At 44.9% G+C, this 26,962-nt stretch overlaps 2 protein-coding genes across 2 annotated transcripts in view; one reads left to right on the forward strand and one right to left on the reverse strand.

The window, feature by feature from the left end:
* Positions 1–26,962, reverse strand: part of LOC117590849 — a 95,434-nt gene that overhangs the window by 30,379 nt on the left and 38,093 nt on the right. Inside the window, exon 2 of the mRNA XM_034283846.1 lies at positions 2,322–2,368. The gene's annotated coding sequence lies outside the window, so the exon portion shown is untranslated. The remainder of the gene's footprint in view (positions 1–2,321; positions 2,369–26,962) is intronic.
* LOC117590840 lies at positions 11,701–12,885 on the forward strand. The gene is made up of 3 exons (XM_034283833.1): positions 11,701–12,387; positions 12,454–12,647; positions 12,718–12,885. The coding sequence occupies exons 1-3, from the start codon at positions 11,737–11,739 to the stop codon at positions 12,773–12,775; spliced, it is 903 nt and encodes a 300-aa protein (XP_034139724.1). The 5' UTR covers positions 11,701–11,736; the 3' UTR covers positions 12,776–12,885.

Raw genomic sequence — 26,962 nt, forward strand, 5'->3', positions numbered from 1 at the left:
TGGGGGGGGGGGGGGGGGGGGGGGGGGGGGGGTTTCTGGCTTGACGATTTGTTTGACTGGAACGTGGCAAAAGCTGGCGATAATGGCATCAGCAGAAGCACCAAAAGGAAATTGAGAAGGACCAGCAACCAGGGCTGCAGGGAAGGATGTTCACAGTCATAACCCGACCAGGACAACCAAGCAACGATGCCGCAGCTAAAGCCACAGCCACAGCCACAGCCAATGGCATTGATATAATTTTCCACGGCTTTTGTTTGGATTGCGAGTAGCTGGTTGAGAGTGGGAGTAATGGCAATGCTTAAGTAAAAGTAAACTGTTGTTGCTCTTGTTTGGCTTTCATTTGCTTGGAAATTGAGCGTTCGAGGAGTTGATTTACGTAGTGGCTGTCATAACAGGTCCAAAGCTTCCCCCCGTCCTGCACCCTAATGTACTAAGTTGGCGCAGTCTCTCAAGTCGGTCACGTGAATGGTTTATCGTATTGCAACGTTATCATCATTGATCTCCGTCCAATCTCACCAATCTCCTCTCCGTTCTCTGGCTCTCCCCTTCGTGCTTTTTGTCACACTTGAATTTTGTGGCCAAAAAGTTGGCTTTTGCGCCTGTGTCTGTGTCTGGGGCTGGCAACTCCTGCCGCAAAAAAAGGATAAAATCACAGCAGCAACGCATTGACTGTCTGATTGAGCCTGCAGCATCCTCCAGCTACTCCTGCTGCTCCTCCTATGGCGTGTTGCTGCAGCTCCTTCCTCATTCCTCCATTCTGCTGCCTCTTGCTCTTTTCATCCTCATTGAAATTGGCAATTTCGTTTTCATTCAACGCTGACGAAATGCATTTCCTGAAATGAACAGCGACAAGGACGGGCTAAAGAGAGATGGCCATAGATGGCCACAGAAGGGTCAGCAGGGGATCAGGGGACTAGGAACAGGCACGGCAAGGATGTGCACATGGTGACTGGCGACTGGCACAGAAAACAAGGGGAGCGAGCAGCTCTATCCCAGGGCAAAAAGGGAAAACGTAGAGGTAGAGCCAAGCATTGGCGAAATGTCAAACGTTGCCGAAAGGACGACAGTCCTGCCGGAAGTGCAGCATGGCCACTGGGCAATGCCCCGCAATGCCCCCAGACTCCCCTCTCTGGCAGTTGCATGGGCCCATTCTGCAGGGGCCACTAGTATGTCGCAAGCAGTGCACAATAAGTTTAATATATTGGCATTGACTTAAGCCCTGCCCCTGCCCCTGCCCCCTCCCGCTGCCACTACCCATGTTCTGGGTAGGACCGAGGTGCTGCTGTAGACTGCAGGACGATGCCCAACATATGGCTCAGTCTCTGAGAAGGAGATGGAGCTGGAAATCGAGAGAAAGCCTTGTGTCCGTTGCAACTGATTAAGACATCCTGGCCAATCCTTTGGCACCTGTGACACGCGTCTGAAGTAGCACTTTAATTTGTGTTTTCTGGCTCGGACACATCCCCAGGACAAACCCCAGCAACGAAACTCAGAATGCTAGGATGCTTCAGGATGTAAAGAACTATTTCCATAATCGCACTAGTAAGTAGCTTTTCCAAATCAATGCGAATCCAATTGTTTTGATTTTTTCTTAAGGTATTTTCGCACACATATTTCGCTGTCCTTTGGGTTTATGGAGTCCGGTATGTAGATACATATCTGCCTGATTAGGGTTTATTTTGGATTACTCCACTGTACATTATATTTATATCATGTTAACATGGGAATTCCGTTGTTTTGTTTCTTCTCTAATGCAAAGAATGTTCAGTTAAACTTAAATTTTAGACCTTTATATTGCCCAGCGAAAGTCAGACCGAGTTCGAGTAAGTTTGCTTGTTTTATTTAAGGTCACCAAAAGGTTTCAACTTTTCACATCAACAGTTTCCATCCACAGTTTCATTGGAGATTTATATCCCATCGATTTTATGGATAAAGTGTTCATTTTTAGTGCGGCTGTTTTCCCGAATGGAAACTTTAATTTATTTTCAGTTAGGGAGCCACAAAACAAAACTTGTTCTTCATTTACGTGTATCTCTCTCTGGGGGGGGGGGGGGGGGCCCCCTGCCAAATTGACCTCAAAACTACATAGCTTGAAACTTTTCTCTGCCCGTTGCTCGTTGCAGCTGGAGGAGGACAATCTCTGTTATCCCTTCGATGTTTCAGCTACCTTCAAACTTTGTTTTGCCACAGAGAATGCAACAAATCAACTACAAGATATCAGGTACTTTTCAGTCCGAAGAAGACGCCCTTCCCATTTGGCCGGTTTGCTGTTTTGTTTGTCTTTTGTTTTTGGCGCCGTACACTCGATGATTGAAACTTACCGAAAGTCCTCGAATTACAACATGAAACAGGGCGATGCCGTAGACACCTGCAAGGAGAAGAGAAGGAGAGCCATTACTTAAAGGTTCTTGACAAGGCTGTCAATTCATTATACCCAGTCCTAGTCCCAGACCCAACACCAGCCACCCTCAGGGTATTTATGATGCAACTGTCAAAGTTTTACAGAGGCGAGACTGTACCTGCTGCCGTCTCATTAGCAGGTACAGCTGACAAAGTTGCTGCTGCTTCATTTACTCCTTTGGCAACTGTTTCTTTCGCTTATTTTTGGTAAATTGAAAATAATTAATGACAGTTCGCTCGCTCTCGCCAATGGAAATACTCCTGGAATGCGGACAATCAAAATGGCAAGCAAAACGAACAGCAGCAGGAAGCGGCGGCAGCTCCACAGAAAATGCGAAAGAAATCAAATAAAATAAACGAAACGGAAGGAAAAGAAATGAAATGAGTGGAAGTGGAGGTCGAGTGGTGTATGGTACGTACTACGTAGCATGCGATGAATGGCAAAGAAAACAGTTAAAACGAGAAGGGACGTGTGAGACGCTTCTTACGCTTCACAACCTTTATACCAGGCACTCACTACTACATGTGCACCTTAGCCGTCCTTCCCTAGACCCACAGGCTGCAGACTCGCGGCAGAGGCAGCGCCCGCACACAAAAAAAAACAAATATAAGCTGCGGGACGTGGTGGGTTAAAAGTTGGCATAGGCAGAGGGACGGCAGAGGCAGGGGCCGAGTGAAGCAGAGTGTGAATGAGAGAATGTGAAAAGAACAACAAAAGCTGCGGGACAGGGTGGGTTTAATCACTGGAAATTAATTTCTCCATTGTGGCTATAATACTGATCCAATCGGATCCCAATGTGGTGATCTGATAGATATGGCCATTACCTACGGAATTGCGTTTTTAGTATTCTTGTATCATCAAAATTTTAGATTTGTGAGGTTTTCGCCCTTTTGCAGGGGCGGAAGGGGTCGTAGTTCATTTTTGAAATACACTTGTAACAGTGTGAGCATACAGAAGTCTCGATGCAAAAATTGGTGGTCTAGCTTTTATTGACAGACGGACAGACAGACAGACATGGCTCAATCGACTCTGCTATTGATGCTGATCAAGAATATATATACTTTATGGGGTCGGAGACGTTTCCTTCTGTGCGTTACCTACATTCACTTTGTGCACAAATACAATATACCCTATTTACTCTTCGAGTACCAGGTATACAAATGTATTGCTCGAGTTTAATGAATTTTCAGCTTGTTTGCACGCACACATACAAACATACAAACAAACACAAACACTCACACACAAATAACCAAAGGTATGGAGCAGTTTCAGCTCCATTTCAATTGAATGCTTCTAGATGGGTCTTTGGCATGGTTTGGGGAGGATATGCTTGTGAGTGTGCTTGGGGCCTAAAAAAAGATGCCACAGGTGTAAAATGCTTATAAATCTTTAGCTCTTTTCCTTCCCTCCTCCCATGTGTGTGTGTGTCTCAGTTATTTGGTGTAATTTTTTCAGAGAAAGAGAGAATAAATGTTATTGTTACACGGCTTAATGGAGTTTTTGTTTCTCTTCTATCTAGCTCCCTCTCACTCCACCTCTCACTCTTCTTTTTTCTCTTCGTCCACTCATTTCCATGGTTCATCTTCCGCTCGTTTTGGCCTTGGATTTGAACAGCTGTTTTGCACCAAATTGATGTGAATCCCAATCCAGAGATGAGACCCCTGCCAGATGCTACGCTGCTGTCTGCCACACGTGGCCTGGCGGGGCGGTGGCAGAGAGTGCTGGCCCTGGGGCATACTTGGAAATCATTTAAAATGGCTCTGATAAAATGCTTTTGTTTTTCATTTTGTTTTGTATTTTTTTCCTGGCCTCCTGCCAAGTGGAATTTATTTGCGTTAAGGCAATTAACAAAGTTGGATGGGGGGGGGATTTCAGCTGCCAGCCAAGCGGCTTGTGGGGAATTGGCAAAGGTAAAAAAGGTAAAGGTACGGGAGATCCGATTATTAACAGTGAAATTGAGTGCAGACAACTTTGCTTAAAGTCTCTTATAATACGAACAGAAAGGAAAATATTCGCGAAAATCCCAAAATCCATTGGGGGAACCCTTCATTGTGACTGCCTGCCGGAGGGAAAGTCTCTTAAAGTTACATATTTCTAATTATGAATTATTCTAAGCCATGGCTCTTCATGCGTAACAATAACGTTTGCGTGCCCTTATGGCCCCATGTCCTTATGCCAGAGCAGAGCAGGGAAGATGTTGTAGGTCGCAGTGCCGCGGTGGGATGTTTTCAGGCAGCCTCTTGGCTTCAATTATGAAACAATAAACAAATTGCTTTGTCTACATTCATGACTCCTGCCTTCCATCTCTTTCTATTTTTGTCCCGCTGTTTCTCTTTTCATATTTTTATAATCCTTCCTTCTTTATTCCCAACATTCTATCGCTGTCGTTTTTATGCCCAGCGGCTGCTGTAAATTGGCAACGACACCTCCCGTTCCTACAATCCATTCCCTGCCATCCTTGGCCGTTCCATTCCATTCCGCTCCATCCCATTCCGTTTCAGTACCAGGTTTAGCATCCATGTTGTCATCGCCATTTCGCCGGAAGCGGATGTTTGATCAATTCTTTGTGTCATTATACCCGGTACTCGAAGAGTAAATGGGGTATATTGTATTTGTGTGAATAACGGTTGTATGTAACGCACAGAAGGAAACGTTTCCGAACCCATAAAGTATCTTGATCAGCATCAATAGCCGAGTCGATTGAGCCATGTCTGTCTGTCCATCTGTCCGTCCGTCCGTCTTGTTTGTCGGCTAGTTCTCAGAGACTATAAGAGCTAGAGCCACCAAATTTCGGCTCCGGACTGCTGTATGCTCACACTGAAACCAGAGTATTTCAATAATTAGCCCCGCCCCCTTCCGCCACCGCAAAAGAGCGAAAACCTCCGAAACCTACAGTTTTGAGAATAAAGGAAAACTAAAATCTCCATTCCGTAGGTAATGACCAGATCTATGAGATCATCAAACTGGGATCCGATTGGATCATTATTATGGGCAAAATAATTTCCAGTGGCTGAACCCACCCCGTCCCGCAGCTTATATTTGTTTTTTTTCACATTCTCTCATTCACACTCTGCTTCGCGCAGACACGTCTCTGCCTCTGCCTCTGCCGCGTCTCTGCCCTGACTCTGCAGTACGTGGCTCTAGGGGAGGGTAACGAGCTAAAGGAGCGTGTTGGCGTGAGTAGTGTTGTTGATACAGATGACAGATGAAGAACAAATTTAAAATTTGACAAATAACCGCTAAGGTGCAGAAGTAGTACTGAGTGTCGGGTATAAAAGTTGTGACGCCTAAGAAGCGTCTCACACGTACCTTCTCGTTTTGTGTTTCATTTTTGTTATTTTTATTCTCCTATTTTCTTTTTCACTTCTCTTTTTATTCGCTGGCTGCCATGATAACCATATCCCTGCTCCTCCCCCTTGCTACCATGCCATGCCTGCGTTAGCCCCTGGGAGCTCTGGAGCTCATGCAAAATATTTTAATTTAGTTTGGTTTGGTTTTTGTGTATCACTTTATCGTTTTTCCATGTTTCTGTTTTGTTTGCTGTTTTGGTGTTTTGTTGGTTCTTGTCAGCTAAACCTAATTTGATGCTCGAAAGTAAAGTAAAGATAATTTATTGCCCTGCCATCCCCTTGGCCCCACATTATGGCCATGCAATCCCCTTGGCCAACATTGTGGCTCTGGCCACCAAATAGTTGCATTTGTTATTGTCCATTATCCATTATCCAACAGGTATACAACGTGTGTGTGTGTTGCCTGCATTATCCGCATGCAGAAGAACTCTGCAGATTTCGTCCAAAGTTTAAATTCAGGCCAAAAGCAAAAGTCAATTTGCCAAGGTTGTCTGATTTTGGCCCAAAGAAACCCCACGGAGACGCTCGTAAATCTTTGAATTTGGCACTGGCCATTGGGCATTTGGGCACTGGTCACTGGTCGGTCGTATCTGGCCTTTGGCCAGACCCTTGCGAGAAAGCGAGAAAAATTAATTTGTCGGTGTTGAAAAATTGAACGATTCTCGATATGGAGTTGGACTTAGACTCGGAATGAATTGGATTGGGTGCTGCTGGGGATGGGGATGGAGGATGCTGATGCCGATGTCGATGTGATTGCGGAGCGGGAGAATCTTCCAGGTACTTAAAGTTGCAATCTGCTGACAGCTGCGAGTAATCGTTGCAGGAACAGAAGCCGCCACGACTCCATTGTTGTGTTCAAGTGTTGTGATGTGCTGTGTTGTGTCCTGTGCTGTATTGTGTCCTGTTATCGCCGTTTGCTCAGGCATCGATGAGGTCAGGATATTAAGGATTAATTTATGCATCGATTTCTTTGCCCAGCGTGTTTATCAAGAACATTCCCCGCCCCCCTCCGACAGAGCATTACCACACAACCACAATTCTAATGGTGAGTGTCCTCAAAGAGAAAATGGGGCGTCTGCCCGAGGCAGGATCCGTGGCGGAAGAAACTCAATTGAACGGACGATGGAGCGACAAGGGATTTGCTCTCTGATGCCATCAACTAGCAACGCTCAATTGTACCTGTTTAAACGAACCTAAGTGCGTGTCAGCAGCCAGAAAGAGTCGGAAACAGATAGAGAGAGAGATATAGATATATATATATAGAGAGAGAGAGGGAGAGAGAAGTATTCATTAACGCTGTCGCTGTAGGTTCGCATTGCGATTTGAAGCTGCTTTAAGGTCGTTTTAGACGCTGAGTCTACAAGGCGTAGAGCTTTCATGTATATGAGGAATCACGCTTTGTTCACACGTTGAATCATTTGGCATGAATCGTGGATCATAGATGAGGACAGAGCCAGAGACATAGCCGAAAAGCTCCGCGCGTTTGACTTTGCGCATATATCTAAGTCGATTGTATGCGTGAAATGAGATTGTGAGCTTCACACGTACACATGAATCTGCGATTGAGACTTACCGTCTAAAAGAACCTTTGTGCATAGGAATAAATCTCGGGCAGCGCAGTCGCCACACGCACAGCGTAAGGACTTCGTGTGGCTTCGGCATAGGAATGGGCATGATGCAACTATACAAGGTAGTCTCGTCGGAGTGTGAGTGAAACTAAACTATCGTGAGATGATTAACCCTATGTTGAGATGGGGTTTAAAGTTGCCCATTACAAGAACAAGAGTATAACTTTTTTTTATAATTTTATTTTTCAATAAGCTACTACTTGAAAGTACTCGTTACTTTTTGTTTTTTAGTAAATTTGTTTTGCTTTTTTTCTACAAAAAATAGTGTTAATATGACGGAACCAATTCGTCCGCACACAATCTTTCGCATCAACAATCGAGCTCACATTGAAACTTAATGGAGCCGAACACACCCGAACCCGCAAGCGGAGTTTAAAGCGAAGCCGAAAATTACAAACACACTGAACCTGTGCAAGTACGCATACTGATGTTTAGGTGAGCTTAAAGCTCGATATTTGATCAAGCATTTGTTTGTTTGTTGTTACATAGCTGATTCAGTTCCGATTTCAGCTATGGTGTGTTTCTCAATAGTGTTTACCATATCGAATCTGTTTAAAAATCTATTCTTCTGTTGAAGAAGTTTGGGCACTGCCCTTGGTTAGGTTACTCCAAAGTAGCAAAGAATTCTGAGCACAGTTGGAAATTGGCGCTTTATTTTGTCACAGAAAGAGACTGAAAGATGAAGCAGTAGCAATGTGGTGCATAAATAGAGGGAGATAGAATGATAGAGTGAGTGAGAGACAGCAGAAGAGCAGGTAGAATGAAATGTATATGGTATAAAGGTTGCTGGTTGTCTGTTCGGTTCGGTTGGTTGGTTGGTTGGTTGGTTGGTTGGCTGTCTGCTCCCATGAGTGCTGGGCACAGGAAACAGGACACAGAAGAGAAGCGTACTGACACTGGTAGCTGGTCGAGATAGGAGATTACATTTTACTGGGGCCCAACAAAACACGAGAGTCAGTCGGACTGAAAGCCGTTGTTGCGCTTTTCCGCTTCCATTGCCACTGCCGTCGCCATGTTGCAGTGAATGCCACTGTGGCAGTGTTGCAACTGAGAATGCATCATTAGTGCAGGAAACCAACAAGCGGCAGATAGACATACACACGAATAGACAGACAGACAGGCAGACAGATAGAAACAACCAACTGCGAAATGGGAATATTCCCAAACAGAAAAGTATGTTGCATTGAGCGGGTTTTGGATTGCGATGGGGTAAGACAAGCGAAACCATGTGGCAAATGAGGCTAAAATACAAGTGAAGCCAGGCACAACCCGAGATGTCGCCAGCCATCATCATCATCGTCATTATCATCCTCCTCATTTTCATCCTAATGCTCGGAAAGTGGCAGTGATGGATGCAGGCAGGCAGTCAGTCAACCCATGTCCCATGTCTCCGACTGGGAGAGCTGCAGTGTACGCTCGTGATCGTAGAGGGGATTCCTACTTAAAAGATAAGCTGAAGCTGATCCCTCGACCTGCCCCAACATATCAGGTTAAGAACAGGCTTTGCCATGCATGCTGTTGATGCAGTATATCCGGCTATAGCTGGAGTATATCCTTTATCCGGCTCTTATCAAGGTCCCCGCGAAGCCCACAGTCAGCAGAAAACGTAGCTGCAGGCATCCTTTGAATGCTGTCTGAAATGCTGATACTCTTTCACTTGCCCCCCAACCAATCTAATCCATCGAAAACAATTCCCATCCCAACACAAGCCCGTAAACAACTGGAAAATGTGTGCGCGAGTGTGCGAGAACACAGAAATAGTTCAAGTGCCTACTATTGGCATACCAAAGCACTCAACAGTGTGGCAGCTAACCCTTGAACCCGTTCCACCATCCCGTACCCTCCCATCCATCCTATCGCTACTCTCAATCCTCATCTAGCCGCGATTTTCGCAATAAGTTTCACTTAACTTTTGCGTCACTTAAATGTAATTGTGGAACTTTTTGGTGCAGAATTTTCCCTTCTATATTCACAAACATACATATATGTATGTACATATTTGTTTGTGTATGTGTTGGTGTTGTTGTCGTACATTCGATAGCATTCGCTGGCGGCATCGCTTCGTTCGCCACTTTTGAGTGCATTTCACTGTAATCAAGCGCCCACTTGGAAGCCCTGCCTTCTCCGTCCCCATCTTTTACTCTCTCTCTCTCTCTCTCTCTTTCTCCCTTTCTCTGTGCTCTTTACTGCCTACTGCTTCTGGCAAGCCTCACCAATCTTCCTGTGGCATGGCACTGGCATTGGTGATGCATTTCATGCATTTTAACATTTCATCATTTGTGGCATTTGCTTTTGATTTTGCCTGCCTGCCAACAACAGCAAATAACAAAAACAAAATCCATGTTTATACCCAGTGCTATCCGAGGGCATGGGGTATACCACAAGCAAGGTAAAGATGAATTTATACTCTCCTGGAATGGCTACAAGGCAAGTCCGCCAATGGAAGAGACTCAGTCACTCGGCTCTTTTTACCACGATCCATCGACTATTTAGACCCAAAAGTATCCACAAGGATGTCAATAAATTTGATTCGCAAATAAGTATCTGCTGGTGTGTACCACAAAAATGGCAGCTTCCTTGCGTTATAGTCCCCACTTGCCACACTTTGCATGAGAGGCCTTTCAATGCAGCCGCTTAGCGCGCGTGTTGCACTTAACTCAAGGCTCGAGGGGACCGGTTGCCATTGTTGGTGCTGTCGTTGTTTGTTCTGCTTCTGCTGTTGACAACAATATCAGTTTCCACATATGTACATACATATATTCATTATTTATTACACTGACCAAGTTTCCGTCTGGTCCATGCCTCCCTGACCCGAATCGGGGGTCGGTCCAGTCAGGGTTTGAGGCCCCTCAAAGCAGACCTTGAACAGAGCTTCACCAGACTGACTGACTTATCTTTCTCTAACTCCACAAACTTCACAGTTTAGCCAGAAATACAATATACAAAGAACAGAGAACATACTCCGAAAATGGAACGAGAGCCACTGAAAGACATCACCAACGTGCAGACGGAAAAGAAAAGGACCCAACAGAACACCCAAAATGGGCAACCAGCCCGCAAATGCTTCGAGATCTTTAGAGGATCTAACTGATGGGCGGACAAGAGAGTGAGTGTCAGAGAGGAGCCAGAGAAGTGTCTGAATTATAATAATTCAAAGCTTTTAAAGTTCTTTAACAGTTTTTCCGAGTCCAGGAGTCCGAATAGTATTATCGATCAATCACAAAGCTCGGTCTCTCTTGGGATGTTCATGGTTATTTTGGAAATCTGCAGAACTCACACAGAATACAGAAACACACAAAAGTCACAATCGAAAACCGCAAACCGCAAGAATTAAACGGTTTCGGATCGTTGAATTTCTTTAAACCAGTTTAAGACTCTGTTAGACCAATAAACGAGAAGGGACGTGTGAGACGCTTCTTACGCGTCACAACTTTTATACACGGTACTCATTCCTACATCTGTACCTTAGCGGTTTTTTGTCAAATTTTACATTTTGTTCTTCAACTGTCATCTACATCTACATCACTCATCCTTCCAAAACGTTCTTTTAGGCCGCCCGCAAATGTGAATGTAAGAATGTGCAAAAAACAAAAGCTGAAAGTGGTGGGTTTAGTCACAGCAAATGAATTTCTTCTTTATTCATTCGATTTTTCTCTTAGCTTTAAAAATGTGGACTCAGCTGATTTTCGCTTTTTGTGGGGGCGGAAGGGGGCGGGGCGAAATTTTGAAATACGCTTGTAACAGTGTGAGCATGCAGCCATCTGGCTGCAAAACTTCTTGGCCAGATCTCTTATGGTCTCTAAGTACTAGGCGCTCATAAGGACGGACAGACGGACGGGCTGACAGACATGGCTATATCGACTCGACTATTGACGCAGATCAAGAATATTTATACTTACTTTGTGGGGTCGGAAACACTTCCTTCTGGGTGTTACATGCATCCAACCTTGTGCACAAATACAATATTCCCTATTCACTCTTCGAGTTCCGGGTTTAATAAAAACTGATAAGAATATTTATGTTGGATCCTTCATACCCAAATGGGGGAGGATATGCTAGGGCTACTTTGATACAAAATTTTCCATTAGGCTCTCATTGTTTCGTATTATTTTTGAAGTAAATACAAATCCTCTAATGGAATAATTCTTCTCTTTGTATGTACACTTGGCAACTTAGTTTTCCAATGAATTTCATTATTTATTTCACTGGCTCTATTTTCAGCTGGTCTATGTGCCTCGTCGAGTCCCAGGGTTCAGGTCGTCAGCGTCTTGGGAGGCCTTGAATATACCCTCAACCCTGGTTTGAATGTCAGTCACTCGAAAATCTCCAAAACGTGGAGACGAATAGATTCAGTACAATGAATCGGCTGCATCAGCAAGTCAGTTCTTGTGTGGGACTGGAGGTGCTCCAAGATGTGGAAAAATCGCAGTTGGTTCATTATCGGTCGCGTGGTGTTTACCCAAATCTGGGAAACTCCAAGTTGACTGCCAGCAAGATCTCAGAGATGGCCACAGACGTGATTAGCTCACAGCTAGCTCTGGATGAGCCCCTTGACAGTGCTCCACACGCGAACAACTTCAAGTTGGATCCGGAGATTCTCCCAGAGTTGGAAAAACCAAAAGTGTGGTACGATGAAAGCCCAGAGATTCCCCCAGACTGTGACAACTCCAATGTGGCTCGCTATGAGGTCGGTGAGATTTGTCAATACAAGAATAATTCACAGGCTGGTACCGATGGGGAATTCAAGATTTGCACCTACGAGGCCAGCCCACAGTCGCTGGAGCTTGGACCATTGCACGACGACGACGATGACTCTCAGTCGGGTGTGCAGATAATAGAGATATTTGAGACTCCCCGGGGAGTACCGAAGGTGACACGCGAGAGGGCTGAGATCACTATGATTAAGAAGCGTTTCCAGGCCAAAGAGAAAGCCTATAGGGAGCTGGTGGCACGTCATCATGAGCTCTACGCGATCTACAAAGAAAAGCGACGTACCGTGGCCGAAGGCGTAAGTGTTTCTGCTGCAAATTCAGCCTTTTGAAGCTTGGGTAACCCCAGGGAAACCTTATTGCAGCTGGCTGAGATAACCAAAGAAATGGAAGTGTTGGGCTATTGGGCTGATGATGCTACAGCAGAGGGGTCAGAGGAGGACCCAGAAGAGTGCGCAGTGTACGACCCAGAGGGCGGCATAGAGTGCGAACAAGGGTACGCCTTAGAGGAGGGTCCAGAGAAGGGCCCAGAGCAAGGCGCGGATGGCCACGAGGTGGCGTAAGTTGTTTAAAAAAACAAAGAAATTCGACTGAATTATTTATATATTACATTTTGAAACTCTTTACAGTTTGGTCAAGGTAGATTCGGAGCCGAAATCATCCGATGCTGTCTGTGCCATTTGTTGAGCCAAGAGCTCAGACTTCACCTCTCCCAAGGTGTTTATTTATTTATTTATTTGTTACGTTTAAACTGATGATTGATTCACACATAACACAAACATAAGAAACTTGCGCTGGGCAGCTAATAAATTCATGTGGGACAAGCTAAATCACTCGATCGTTAGTCTTCGTTGCATGTCTAGATCAAAGGATAAACGAGAAGGGACGTGTGAGACGCTTCATACGCGTAACAACTTTTATACCCGGCACTCAGGACTACATCTCCAGCGGTGTTTTGTCAAATTTTAAATTTTTTCTTCATCTGTTTCTATATCTACAACACTTCTCACACCAACACGCTCCTTTAGCTCGCCGCCCTTCCCTAGACCCACACACTGCAGACTCGCGGCAGAGGCAGCGCCCGCACACAAAAAAACAAACAAATATAAGCTGCGGGACGGGGTGGGTTAAAAGTCGGAAGAGGCACCGGTGGGGTAGGGCAGAGGCAGGGCCGAGTGAAGCAAAAGCAGAGTGTGAATGAGAGAATGCAAAAAGAGCAACAAAAGCTGCGGGACAGGGTGGGTTTAGTCACTGGAAATTAATTTATCCATTGTGGCTATAATAATGATCCGATCGGATCCCAATTTGGTGATCTGATAGATATGGCCATTTCCTACGGAATTTTAGTTTTCTTTTAACTTCAAAACTGTAGATTTGGGAGGTTTTCGCCCTTTTGCGGAGGCGGGGCTCATTTTTGAAATACACTGGTTTCAGTGTGAGCATACAGCAGTCCGGAGCCGAAATTTGGTGGCTCTAGCTCTTATAGTCTCTGAGAACTAGCTGACAAACAAGACGGACAGACAGACATGGCTCTATCGACTCGGCTATTGATGCTGATCAAGAATATATATATATTATGGGGTCGGAAACGCTTCCTTCTGTGCGTTACATACAACCGTTATTCCCCACGAATACAATATACCCTATTTACTATTAAGGGAAGTGAGAAAAGACAGGGTCCCAGCAAAGCTCACAGCTCCCATTGCCATGGCGATTGCCACAAACTTTTGCCGCACCGGACAGGCAATCAGGTTCATCCTGGGACAATTAAAAAATTTAGATTATGTTTTTTTGTTTGCCTCAAACAATGCTGCTTTAACGGGCCGAGTGGCAGGGGCAGGGCGCTGATTGACAGGAAACAACGCCAACAAGTTGTCGGGGCCACACAAAAATGGAGGCGGTGTCGTTGCCGAAGCAAGGGCTGGAGCAACAGCAGAGAAGCATCTGCTAAGAGCGAGATGGGGCTGAATTTACTTCTATTGTGCCTGAATAGGGAAAAAGTTGGGGCCTGAAAAGAGAGAGAGAGAGGGAGAGTCAGAGGCATCGACGGGATTGTGCAACTTATGCAACGAAATGTTCGTCGCCGTCCGCTGCCATTGTGTGCCGGCATTTAAAAGCTTCGTCCTGCTCTGGCACTGCCCCATCTCTTTGGCCCACCGTCCCAGAGCCATCTCCTGCGCCAGTTCCTGCGGAAGTTCGCACAGGTTTTTGATGAAAAGCATAAGAAATGTTTTCCGTTGTAAATGTCCGGAGATAGAGGCCATATGACATGTACATGGAATTGTTACTTAAGATCAAGAGTCTGCATATTTGGTCATTGTTTGGCGTAATTTGGTGTACATCGCATAATGAATTACAGAAGCTTTCACTTGTATGCTGTCTATTGGGTCTGCTTGGAAAGGACTGCTTGTCTGTTGGACTGCATGACTAGAAGTTATCTCTTTGGTCGAAACAATACTCGACTATAGCCGTGGTGCGCTTCTGCCGCCTTGTTGAGATAGTCCGAGTGAAAGGCGTACCATTGGCCACTCCACTTCTCCTGTTGGCTGCCCCATTCCATCCAAGTACTCTTCTTTTAATAGCTTTTCACTCGGCCGGCCCCGACTGGCGGAGCGGCATTCGAAAGAGATGGCAGCTGCTGCAGCTCCTACTGTTCTTGGTCAGGTGTTTTGCCACTGTTTGTACGGGAAACACTACAAGCATAATAGTGGCAAGAGCAACAACAAGCAGAGAGAACAACGGCTTAAACAACAATGAGTGGCTGCCTCCGCCTCCGCCACAGCCACCGCCACTGCCGCAACGGTGGGTTGCTGCCTCAACGTCGTTGCCATGTTGCAAAAGTAATTCAATTTGACTTTTTGTTTTGATGCTGCCGAGTGGCACACGGCGCTTTGGAGCAGACGAGTGGTATGGGGCAGATCTGCAGCTCAGGGGACTGCCAATAGCAGAGCAACGGAACAACGGAAACTCAACCGTTGGACCGTTGGTTTTGGAAACTTTTGTTGCTCCGAGGGCGTTGCTGAAGAAGGCCTGACCATGACCATGAAGAAACTGTAAGGAGGTCTCGTCGGAAAAAATAAGCAGAACGGACGAGTGAAAGGGCTCTCGCTGCAAGTGTGAGGGCAACGACAATGGAGTGTGCTGATTAACCATTTAAAAGCCATGTGAAAAAACAAAATAATTGTTTAATAATTTAATTTGTAATAGTTTGCTACATGATAGTAGTCTTTGTTTTTAAAAAAACAACAACTTTTTGAAAAAATGTGACAAAAAAATGTTGTCCGCAACCAACCTTCCGCGTCGACAAGCAAACGAGCACTGAAAATAGGCAAAACCAGCCAGAAACTCTGCCACCGACGAAACCTCCTTATAGTTTTTTCATGACCATGACTATGACTGTGCATAAACCGAACTATCCGGCAGCCGACAGCAGTGGCGGCAGTTTCAATGGCCAAGAGCAAAAGCGTCAATTGATTTAGCCATTGAGTTATTACCAAGTTGGCAGCCCTCGCCCCAAGGCAACCAGTTCTTTTTTGCTCTATCCTCGTTCTTGTTCGTTGTTCTCTCACACTTTAGCCATCATCTTCGCCTGTCCGGCCTTATATCACGTCGGTTTAGTGATGCTTCTATCTGGCCGCCAGCTCTCCATGGTCCAAGGTTCGTGCAGCGTGGATTCGCTGGTGCGCTTGAAAGGTCATTTCAATAGGTTAAACAAATTATGCCAGTGACAGCCAGTTTCCCGCTTAAGAGAACCAAGGTAACAGAAGTTGAACTTGAAATTTGAGTGAAACGACAATAGAGTGTGCAGAAAACGAGTTTATGTTTGTTTTATAATTTGACAAGCAAATACGCATTGATCTCTAAGGGCGCAAAACGAAGCGAAGACAGCGATCATCTTGTATATTTGCATCATGCCTGTCCGCACCGTTCACAAGAGCCGATGGCAAGCTGAGAGAGCAGAGAGTAGAGCGAAGAACAGATCGCGAGAGCGAGGGTCAAGGTACTGCAGCAGACGCTGCTGGTCAGAGGCATGAAGAAACTATAAGGAGGCCTCGTCGGTGGCAGAGTTACTCGCCGCTTTTTCTTACTGTCAGTGCTCGTTTGCTTGTCGACGCGGAAGGTTGGTTGCGGACAACATTTTTTTTCAAATTTTTTCAAAATGTTTTTTTTTTAAACAAAGACTGCTATCATGTAGCAAACTATTACAAATTAAATTATTAAACAATTATTTTGTTTTTTCACATGGCTTTCAAATGGTTAATCAGCACACTCCATAGTCGTTGCCCACACATACAGCGAGAGCCTTTTCACTCGCACGAATTTCTTAGTTTTGGCGACGAGACCTTATAGTTACTTCATGGTCAGAGGGCGCTCGAAGTACCGCTGTCTCAGTCGTCGTTTTCGTCAGTCTTCAGCATAAGTATGTATGTAAGTACTCATAAAAGTAGACAACGCAATCCGAACCGAACAAGCGAGCAATTTATGGAATTCTTGCCGCCTGGGCGCCTGCTTATTCAGATGATTGGCGCAGAGGAATACGAGTCTCGCACTCGTAATAATATATTTAATTTCAATATACTCGTACTCGTTTATGTATGTATGTATGTATGAATGTATGCCCCTTGAGTGTTTTAAGTGACCATGGAAATACTTATTTCCATGCCTTATTACCAGCCCAATCCCCTGCTGACTCGGCAGAGAAGCATCCATATACTACAGTCAGTTCATAACGTGCAGGCAAATCACAGCTGGTCCCATATTAATTAAATAACAATTTCAGCAATTTGATTTTGATTACATTTACTCACACCACCGCAATCCGCAAGACAGCAACCAGCAACCCGCAAGCGACTTGCGGCGCCCTCCCCCTTTTGTCCGTGCGTATTGCTGTCTGGGCAAATGGCCTGGAAGCCGCAAAAGGACTGCGCCAGAGAAAACACCTTAAGTGAGTTCTCGCCAGCTGGTGGAAGAGCCGGGCTCCCTGGGGAGGAGAGAATATGATTTGTGGTCAAGGCGGCCGACGACAATGAAGAAGCCATAAGCCAAATTAACAATTAAAGTAAGCCAAAGCCGAGGCAGAGTAGGGTAAGGTAGGGCAGGGCCGCACAAAGCGATGAGGGAAAGAGCTCTGTTGATGGTGAACCAGATGGTGATAGGGCCAGGAGGCGAAGGTGCAGACAAACAAATTGGCCCAAAGCACACAGAGGAGCAGCAGCAACATCTAAAGAAGCAATGCGGAGCAACAGCAACAGCTACGAGTACGAAGGGATGAAGATGAAGAGAGATGAACTGAAGTGAGTGGCAGGGAAAACAAACAAAGATACTCAGGGCACATAAGCAGCAGATACAAGGAACAGTAGGAGCCACAGCTGGGACTGAACAACAGCTTGAATCCTGGACGGAGAACAATGCTTCAGCATCAGCTTCAGCTCCAGCTTCGGGATTCTGCTTCAGCTCCACTGCTATCTCCTTTTTCATTGCGGCATTTACATCTTGGTCACAACTTTTGCGTGTTGATTGCTGAAGTTTTGTGCGGCGGGAAGGCCATAATAGTTTTTGGCATTCCGACATGACACATTCGGCCAAAGCCATCGGCCTTCAGGATGTGGAGGTGGCACGATTGAGGACAGCCTGCAGAGGCAGTAAATTGCATTTAAAATGCCATAAATTAAAAGACAAAACCTGGGCATGAGGTTGGGTCTGGCTTCATGCAGTTTGTGGATGGATGAGGTGATGAGGTGTGGAACTGTGGGACTGAGGGGACTGAGGCTGTTGCTGTTGCTGATGGTGACGCAGCTTCCACTTTTTGTGCGATGGCTATTAAAATGCATTAAAATGGTTTTAAATGTCAGCTGCATAGTCAGAGTGGCATGCGCATGGCATCACACACACACATGTATGCAGAAAGGTCACACACTCACACACACACACACACTAGTAAATGCTTTAAACAATATTTTTGCTGATAAAAAATTCTTATATGAAAACGTGGTAGGTGCTTTTGCCAACACACACCAAAGCACGCTTCGGGCCCAAGCCCAAGCCCGTTCCCAGTCGCAGTCTCAGTCTCAGTCCCGTTCCCGGACCCGTTCTTGCCACTGCTCTGCTAATTCAATTTGTCATAATTAAATTACTTTAAGCCACTTTCCAGGACGCTGTTTTTTGTTTCCAAAGCTCTGGAAACTTCGGAGCACTGTGCATAGTGCAGAGTGCCTCCCCTCCTACCAAACACACACACACACTGGAAAAGTTTTTGGTGGGCGCTTTTAGCGTGTGCATAAAACTCCGTTAGGGGCGGCACAACGGCTGAACAGACATAAAGTTCAGCCTGCTTTCAGGCGCATTAATATCCAATAAGAAATAATTACAAGAGCTTAACAAAGCGATTTCGATGCTCATTACGGGCACGGCTGCATGGCTGGCGGTTGTATATACCCCACCCGTGTTCGCTGTATCCACCAGAGAGATAAACCCTCGACAGACACAGGGCGCAAACACACACACACACACAGTACAGCGCGTAATACAGCTGCGATATATGTATGTATGTATGTATGTACATATGTATACGATACATATAAACAGTTATTAATACGACAAGCCGTGAGTTCACCCAACTCTTATTTTGCTTTCCAGGGCATAGTGTAGGGCTTTTGGCTTTTTTGGGGCAACGCATCAGCATTTTATTAATTTTCTAAAAATTCAACAGCAAATTCGTGCCAGAAATTATAAACGAAAATTTGAGCAGCATTTTGAGGGCTTTACTTTTCGCTCTCGATTAAACTTTGACAGAATGCAATTAAATTGATTTTTGCAGCTTATGCAGCTTTAGTTTTTAGTGTGACCGATTGCCTGGAATATCTATCTCAATTGAAAGCGAACAGCAGATAGGCTCGGATGAGCAGTGAAAAGAATCAATTTAATGGCAATCGTGCATAATAAAAGTCGAAATGAATGTGTTTACAGGCCACATGGACAAGGCAAACAAAACGATTTCCGTTGACAAAATTACTCATTTACAATGCAACTTCAATGATATGCCACATAAATACATACAGCGGTACATACATATATAGGTTTACAGTTTATGATTAAAATGTTATTGGAGCTCCTGTTTGTCGGTAAATCATTGACCGAATTTCGTACGCTTCAGTGAAGAGAAAATAATTAAACCCGTAAATTAATAAATATTTCTGTCGCTCTTTTTTTCTCTCTCTCTCTCTCTCTGTTTATCTCTCTTTGCAGGGCACTTGAAAACGAACGAGTTCATAAAAAACCACAAAAGACAGAGAGAGAGAGACAGAGAAAGAGGGCAAGGGGGAAGAGGGATCAAACAAACAAACTTCTGAGCCATTACACAACAAAATGGCGTTACAGCGCAGCAAAAATGGCACCCAACCAACAGCACAACTGCACGACCAAGGGAATACCCCTTTGTAGATGCCAAATTCATCAAGTTGTCGCATTCGTGCACATCTCCCATGCCCCACCCGTCTGCAGTTGTAGATAATAACAATGGGCAGCCATGGAGCAATTGAAACAATATATAAACAACAATTTAAATGCAGAAAACCCTCGCAAACACCCACAAACACACACAATTATGCTACACACTTTGCACATATTGAAATAATATTTTTACATTTCGTGTTGCCGAAAGGGGGAAAATTTCACTCTAAAACAAAACAAAACAAACAAAAAAGTGGACACCAAAATGGCAGCACTTGCCACACAGCAGGAAAATAGAGCAACTCTGGTAGAATGAAGCGGATGAGGAGTAGGAGGAGGAGTAGTAGTTGAGTGCACAGAACAGAAATATGCAATGATAATCATAAAAGCAAACAGAAAACGAGTGAAGAGGAGAGGAGGAGCAGAGCCCGCAGCAGAGCATGGACATTGAGTCTGACCCGGATGTAGAACCGGACTTGCACCAGACCTACAGCAGCAGCAGCTGCAGCAGCAGAAACATTCACATCAAGAGTTGCTGGTTTTTGCCTCTGGTTGAGCTAGTGCTGCTGCTGATGCTCCTCCTGCTCGTCCTCCTGCTTCTGTTTGCCAGTCAATCAATGCACATAGCACACTGTGGTTGCACTGCCCATATAGTCGCATCAGTATGAGCATGTCCATATGTGGGATTAACTTTTGGTGGCTTATCCACCCACTAACCCACACGCGATCGTACTCGTCCTAGCACTAATTGTGACGGATTAATTTCCCCCAATACAGGAACACCGATAACGAATCCGATATGCATTTTTAAAGGTTCCCCAAGCTTCTAATGGGTTTGGCATTTCCATCCTCTACTCCATTGTGCTTGAGGAGTTGCCTTTCAACAGGTACTCAACTAGATTTGTCCTTCTGCCAGGTACTGCATCGTTGTCAGGGCTTGCAGGTCAAGTAGGGTCATGAGAGTTTGATGAAGCCTTCCACTCACTTGAACTGCAACTGCGACGGCATGGCCACAAAAGGGAAAGCATTCATCAGAAATTATATGCCAATACATTTCTGAGTCTTGCAACAATACAACCAATGCAGCCAATTACGAGATTCTCTGTTGTTAGAAGAATAATCTTCCACTAACAGCAGATGACAAAATCAATCGGCGGAACATGAGGAAATTCATGAAGTTCCGTATTAGAATCATATTTGCAACGCTGCAACGTCCCAACCTGCCACATGCTTCCACTCGACTCTGATATTCATGCATTTACGAGTTTGCGAGTATATATAAAATATTTCAATTAAATTTCAATTTATTTTTGCTAGCTCATTGATTATGCATGCCAATTAATTGTATGCAATTTTCTGGTACGTGATATTTTCAACTAGTTCTCTCTGCGAATATAGGGGGACACCGAAAGGACAGGACCAGGCCAGGACCAGCATAATATGCCAACAATTCCAGCAGTATTCCTGGGCGTGGCACATACCCCCTAAATCCTCAATGGCCAACCACAACCATCATGAGTGCCATACCACAAACCGAAGACCAGAGCTCAGAGCTCTCAGCGCAGAGCCCAGAGCCCCAAGCCCCTGGCCCACTCGCTGTAATTAATACAGTGGAGGAGGAGGAGGTCTTAAGCGGAGTTTCGGAGATTGGTTGGCTTCGGGCTCCGAGTGTGTAAGACAGAGGAGGATTAGCACGGAACAGTGGTGTTGAGCAGTCTATGGCTGGACAGGATACGGCTGGGCATAGGTACAGGGACAGCAATAGAGACAGCGACAAAGAAAAGGCAGAGCGACAGACATATTGAATGTCCAAAGACCAGACGACAAATAGTTGTTCATGTGACAAGGCAAGGCCAGAAAAATATAAATCTAACGAGAAGGGACGTGTGAGACGCTTCTTACGCGTCACAAATGTTATACCCGGCACTTAGTACTACTTCTGCACCATCGAGGTTATTTCTCAAATTTTAAATTTTATCTTCATCTATCATCTACATCTACAACACTTCTCACGCAAACACGCTCCGTTAGCTCGCCCCCCTTCCCTAGACCCACACACTGCAGACTCACGGCAGAGGCAGAGGCAGCGGCCGCACACTGCGCGAAGCAGAGTGTGAATGAGAGAATATGCAAAAAACAAATATAAGCTGCGGGACGGGGTCGATTTATCCACTGGAAATTAATTTCTTCATTTTGGCTATAATAATGATCCAATCGGATCCCAATTTGGTGATCTAATAGATATGGTCATTACCTACGCAATGGCGTTTTTAGTTTTCTTTTATCTTCAATTGGCTTGGTAGGTTTTCGCACTTTTGCGGGGGCGGAAAGGGGCGGGGCTCATTTTTGAAATACACTTGTAACAGTGTGAGCATACAGAAGTCTGGATGCAAAATTTGGTGGCTCTAGCTTTTATAGTCTCTGAGTACTAGGCGCTCATCGAGACGGACAAACGGACAGACAGACATGGCTCTATCGACTCTGCTATTGATGCTGATCAAGAATATATATACTTTATGGGGTCGGAAACGTTTCCTTCTGTGTGTTACATACATTCACTTTGTGCACAAATACAATATACCCTATTTACTCTTCGAGTACCGGGTATAAAAAGAGGCACGGGTAAAAGCAAAGGTATAGGGAGTGCAGTGAAGTGCAAAGAGGGTAGCATCTTAAATTGCATTTAAATAATGAAAAAGGCTTAAACAAAAGGCAAGGCAAACAAAGGCAAAAACTGCAACCAAAATGGCCACAGATTGCCAGGGCCAACAGCAACAAAGCCTGGCTGCAGCCTGGCGGGGCTAAAGGAAACGAAATGAAAGCAAGCAAACGATGGCAACGATATAGAATAAGCAAAATAACGGAAGGAACTAACTTAGTGCAAATCAACAACATGTAAATACAGTCAGGCTAACGTTTGGCCCTTTTCTGGCTACTTGGCCTAAGAACAGCCTCGGATGTCAATCCTCTTCGGACATTCCCCTCCACCAATCGCATTGTCCAAGAATTGTACCCCACGAAGAACAAGGACAATTCGCTTGCATTCATTCATTAGGAGATTCCTTTGCCTTTGGGATATCTCATGAATAAATGAAGAGAATGGAAAGCCTTTAACATACTTTCAGTGCCCCTCCTCCATCGCCCCATATCCCCTACGCATTCAGTGCTATCGTGTGTCTGGGGTAAATTTGAGACTCACCTCATTAGTATCACTAAGCAAACAACTCATAGAGTGTTCAAACGTGGGAAAAACTGGCTGCCTGATCAGTTTAGTGGTTTGGGTCCCAGTGCCTTCGGCTCTTGGTGAGAGAGCCTTCGGCTGAGAGAGTTTGGCGTTGACTCTCTTGAGCATTGAACGCAAAGCGACTCTCGCAAAAACAAACTTTATTTTTTCCTTTCAAGTCAAGTCAAGTCAAGTCCTTTCAAATTCATAACCGCAATTGACTTGGCGTTGCAAATATTTTCTATTAGAGTATTCAGCGTACCTCCATAAACATAGAGTTATAAGTGGAGACATGGCAGCTGTGCCGAAAAATAATTTATTTGTTTTTTCTATTCAAGCTGGTTTTGGAGTCTCGTGTGTGTCTCTCTATGTTTATTCACACAGTGTACGATGAATACTCTAATGGAAAATAAATATTTGCAACGCCAAGTCAATTGCGGTTATGCATTATTTATATACATATTTAGATGTTTATAACCGTTTATCCCTTTCGTCCTAACTGTATTTAAGAAATATATGAGCATAGAGAGGATACACAAAGTCAATTTATTTATTTTTTGGGGCAAGCTGAAAGACTCAAGTTTGAAGGAAGGGTATGTGAGCTCAGAAGCAACACAAAAGTGCCAAACGTCTCACGCGCTTAAAATGAAAACGCATATGAAGTCGAGAATAGATACACGCATTGCCATCATTTATGTACATATGTGTCACCGCACACATGAAATTACGAAGCAGACTTGAAAGGAAAAAATAAAGTTTGTTTTTGCGAGAGTCGCTTTGCGTTCAATGCTCAAGAGAGTCAACGCCAAACTCTCTCAGCCGAAGGCTCTCTCACCAAGAGCCGTAGGCACTGGGAGCCAATCCACTAAACTGATCAGGCAGCCAGTTTTTCCCACGTTTGAACACTCTATGAGTTGTTGGCTTAGTGTTAGTATTCTGTTTGTACTTGGACCACGAGGCGTATGCGTAAGAAGCGACACCAACAAAACGATGCAAATAAGAAGCTAATTAGCCGAAGAATTTGATGCCATGCACAAACACAAAGAGAAGGAGACGGAGACGGTGGTAGGCAGGCAATGATCAATGGCGTGGATACACAAAATGATAGAGAATTGCAGAGTGGAGTGCAATGGGAGAGGAGGGCTGAGTACCTACTCAAAAACCTGATGCCAAAACCAGATTTCCATTGAGGGTTTTCTAATGGCTTATAACTTCCATACTGCTGCACAAAAGCCGCAACACGATGCACAGCAAAGCGCCTTGGGGCCGGTCCCTCAGCATTCATGGAACTTTTCGGCAATGTTCCCTAAGCGCCTTAAGGCTGCGACTGTGACTGATACAGCGACTGTGACAGTGACAGGGACTGCGACAGCGACATCATCAGTACCCACGATAGCCCCAAACTTTCTACACTTTCCACTCATCAGCTGTCAGTTTTCGCCTGTCAATTGTCAGTCGTCACTTGGCTGCCTGCATCGTGTGGCCTGCTAATGCGCATTTGCACTGCGTTGCGCATTTGAATGATGCAAGCAACTGGCAACAGGCGACTGCCGACTGGCGACCAGCAGCTGGCAGCTGCCAGGCGGCAGATAGGCAGCCCACTAATTGCCACAGATATGAGAGCAGACCAGCGACGAGTCACAGACCCCAGGGATCAGCTTAGTTATGCCTCAAACTTGCTTCACAGCGAATGCCTCAGAAATTAATTCTATGAAAATTCGTGAGCCTTAAGAAGTTCCAAGGAATTCTATGAAATTCCATCACAGAGCAACTGACTTTAAGACCAATGAATCGATCTGCCTATCCGAAAATCACTGCACATTACGTGGCTCTCTAGAACCACAATTGGTATTGGGTCTCGACATCAGGACTGCGAGTGCTCCGTATTGTCAGGAAGGCAAGGTGAATGACTTTGTTGATTGCTTCCGTCTTGCCAGTGTCCCGGGTCTGTCACTGAGGTGTGGCCACTTTCGCTTGGATCTGTGTTCAATTGGCAATTCAATGCGATGGGGCTCCTGGGTCAAAACCATTCTGCCAACCGCAAGTTTGCTGCATGTTTGAGCACACTCAAAGCAGTGTAGGGCGAGCAGTGGCTCATTAAATTCTTATTGGTAAATCTTTCACATGGCACTATGTCGGCTCCGATTATCTGCATTATCATGAATATTTCACAACGTGCAAACACAATGGGGTGAAATCTGTTGGTTTAATAACGAATTTTGTTGGACTTCTGCTATTTCGTAGATGGAAGATTCCAATCGAAATCATTTTTGCCACACTAGGAGAAAGATATAGACAAACAGCGAGTGTGAGAGTGAGAGAGACAGAGACTGGATGTGGACAGCACAATGTCATTAGCGCATGTTGCTGTCCTCCCTCTGTCTCTGTGTCAGTGTGTGTCGAGCAATAAATTTCCAATTTTCGTACAATTTTCGCAGGCGTCATATATGGAGCTATAGCTACACACTATAGCTAACATACACACACACATACACACACACACACACACACACACACACACACACACACACACACACACACACACACACACACACACACACACACACACACACACACACACACACACACACACACACATACACAAAGTGACCAGCGAAAAATGGATTGGGGCGCAAAAGGGTATGAAAACATGAGGACAGGATGTGGCGCATGTGGCAGGGCAGTGTAGCTTGCGCTGGCGTACTCATAAATACATTAACCAATAACATAATTTTTGTTTGTGTTGGTACATTGCCAATGACCTCGTTACCCCACAGCAAAAGAGGGCGCGAGAGAGAGAGAACACACCAATAATTAATAGAAAACAGAAAAGGACAAATAGAAACCATGAACGAGAATGAGAGAGAGAGAGAGAGCCGGGGAAAATCACTGTCACAGGATATTGCGATGTCCCTCAAAATGGAATACCCTACAGATTTATGGAAAAATTTGCATTACAAAATATATATATTCGATTGAATTTATCGATGAAACGATCCTTTATAAGACAATTTATAGATGTATAGAGAGCGCTTTTTATCATAGTTGTCATATTTATGAATGTTACGATCGTGGTTTAGGTAGTAAAAGTATCGTTTGTTTTGGATTGGATAAGAGTAAATATTTCAATTTTATCTGGGAAGTACATTTAAAGCATTATTGGTTAAAGCTATTCAGACTCTCTCTAACTATATTTTGCACAATTTATAGTACTTGCAAGAAAAAGGGCATTCAAAGTCTACATAGACCGTAAGGCGCGGCTGAACGTTCGGCATATGTTGCTGGCTACGCTAAAGGCTAAAAGCAGTAGGCTGGTCAGGGGTAGGTGAGAACGGGGGTAGCCAACGTAGTGGCTAGGTGTGTGCCACAGCAAGGTGGCAGAGGCCAAGCGGCAGTTAGTTGAGGCAAACCGCACCCCCCGCCAGAACGGTCTCCCTAGTCTGTCCCGTTCTCTCGTTTGTTTCGCTTGCAGTGCGGCATTATAATTAATGGGCATATTGGGGCATGTGCGGCATTCCCTGGACCCTTCCTGGAACCCTAGCCCCCCTCAGTATGCCATTTGGGATATTAAATGTAACGATGCAAACGACTGGGCGAGACACTTGGCTATGAATATACCATGAAGTGTGTGACGCTCAGCTCGAATCTCTCTCACTCTGTAGTTCCCTCATACACATATGTACATACATATATACGAGTATGTGTCTGTGAGGGAGTGAGAAGACTGGGTGGGTGGCTGTTGCAAGGTAGAGGAGCTAGTGCCACTGTCACTGCCCCTGCCACTGCTGATGATGATGATCACATGCTATTAAACCGCAATACAATAGCAATTTTCAAATAAATGATTTATGGCTCTACACATGACACACACAGCTGTCTGTGTCCTTGTCTGTGCCTGTTTCTGTGTCTCCATTTATTACTCTATGTGTATGTGTGCTGGCGATTGCCAAAACTGCCGCAGTCCAGAAATGCCATAAACTAAAGGTCAGTAAGAGTACGATAAATAGGGTAGTATAGACCGAGAACGTACCCACTAACACTTTGTAATGGCAGCATACAATTGGATAGGTTCAGATTCCATCTTCAGCTCTTATCTAAGCGCCTTGGACCCACGCAGCTTTTCTTGCTAGATTAGTTTGCCAACGATTGTTCATCCTATTGCTCCACGACACACGATCACAGGGTACATGGTAAGGCTTTGC

Source organism: Drosophila guanche, unplaced genomic scaffold, assembly GCF_900245975.1.
Source record: "Drosophila guanche unplaced genomic scaffold, DGUA_6, whole genome shotgun sequence".
Lineage (NCBI taxonomy): Eukaryota > Metazoa > Arthropoda > Insecta > Diptera > Drosophilidae > Drosophila > Drosophila guanche.

Excerpts from the sequence above, each read along its gene's own strand:
- LOC117590840 (XM_034283833.1), top strand. The coding sequence starts at position 11,737 with ATGAATCGGCTGCATCAGCAAGTCAGTTCTTGTGTGGGACTGGAGGTG. Across the intron at positions 12,388-12,453 it reads GACGTACCGTGGCCGAAGGC|CTGGCTGAGATAACCAAAGA; the intron begins GTAAGTGTTTCT and ends ACCTTATTGCAG. Across the intron at positions 12,648-12,717 it reads GCGGATGGCCACGAGGTGGC|TTTGGTCAAGGTAGATTCGG; the intron begins GTAAGTTGTTTA and ends AACTCTTTACAG.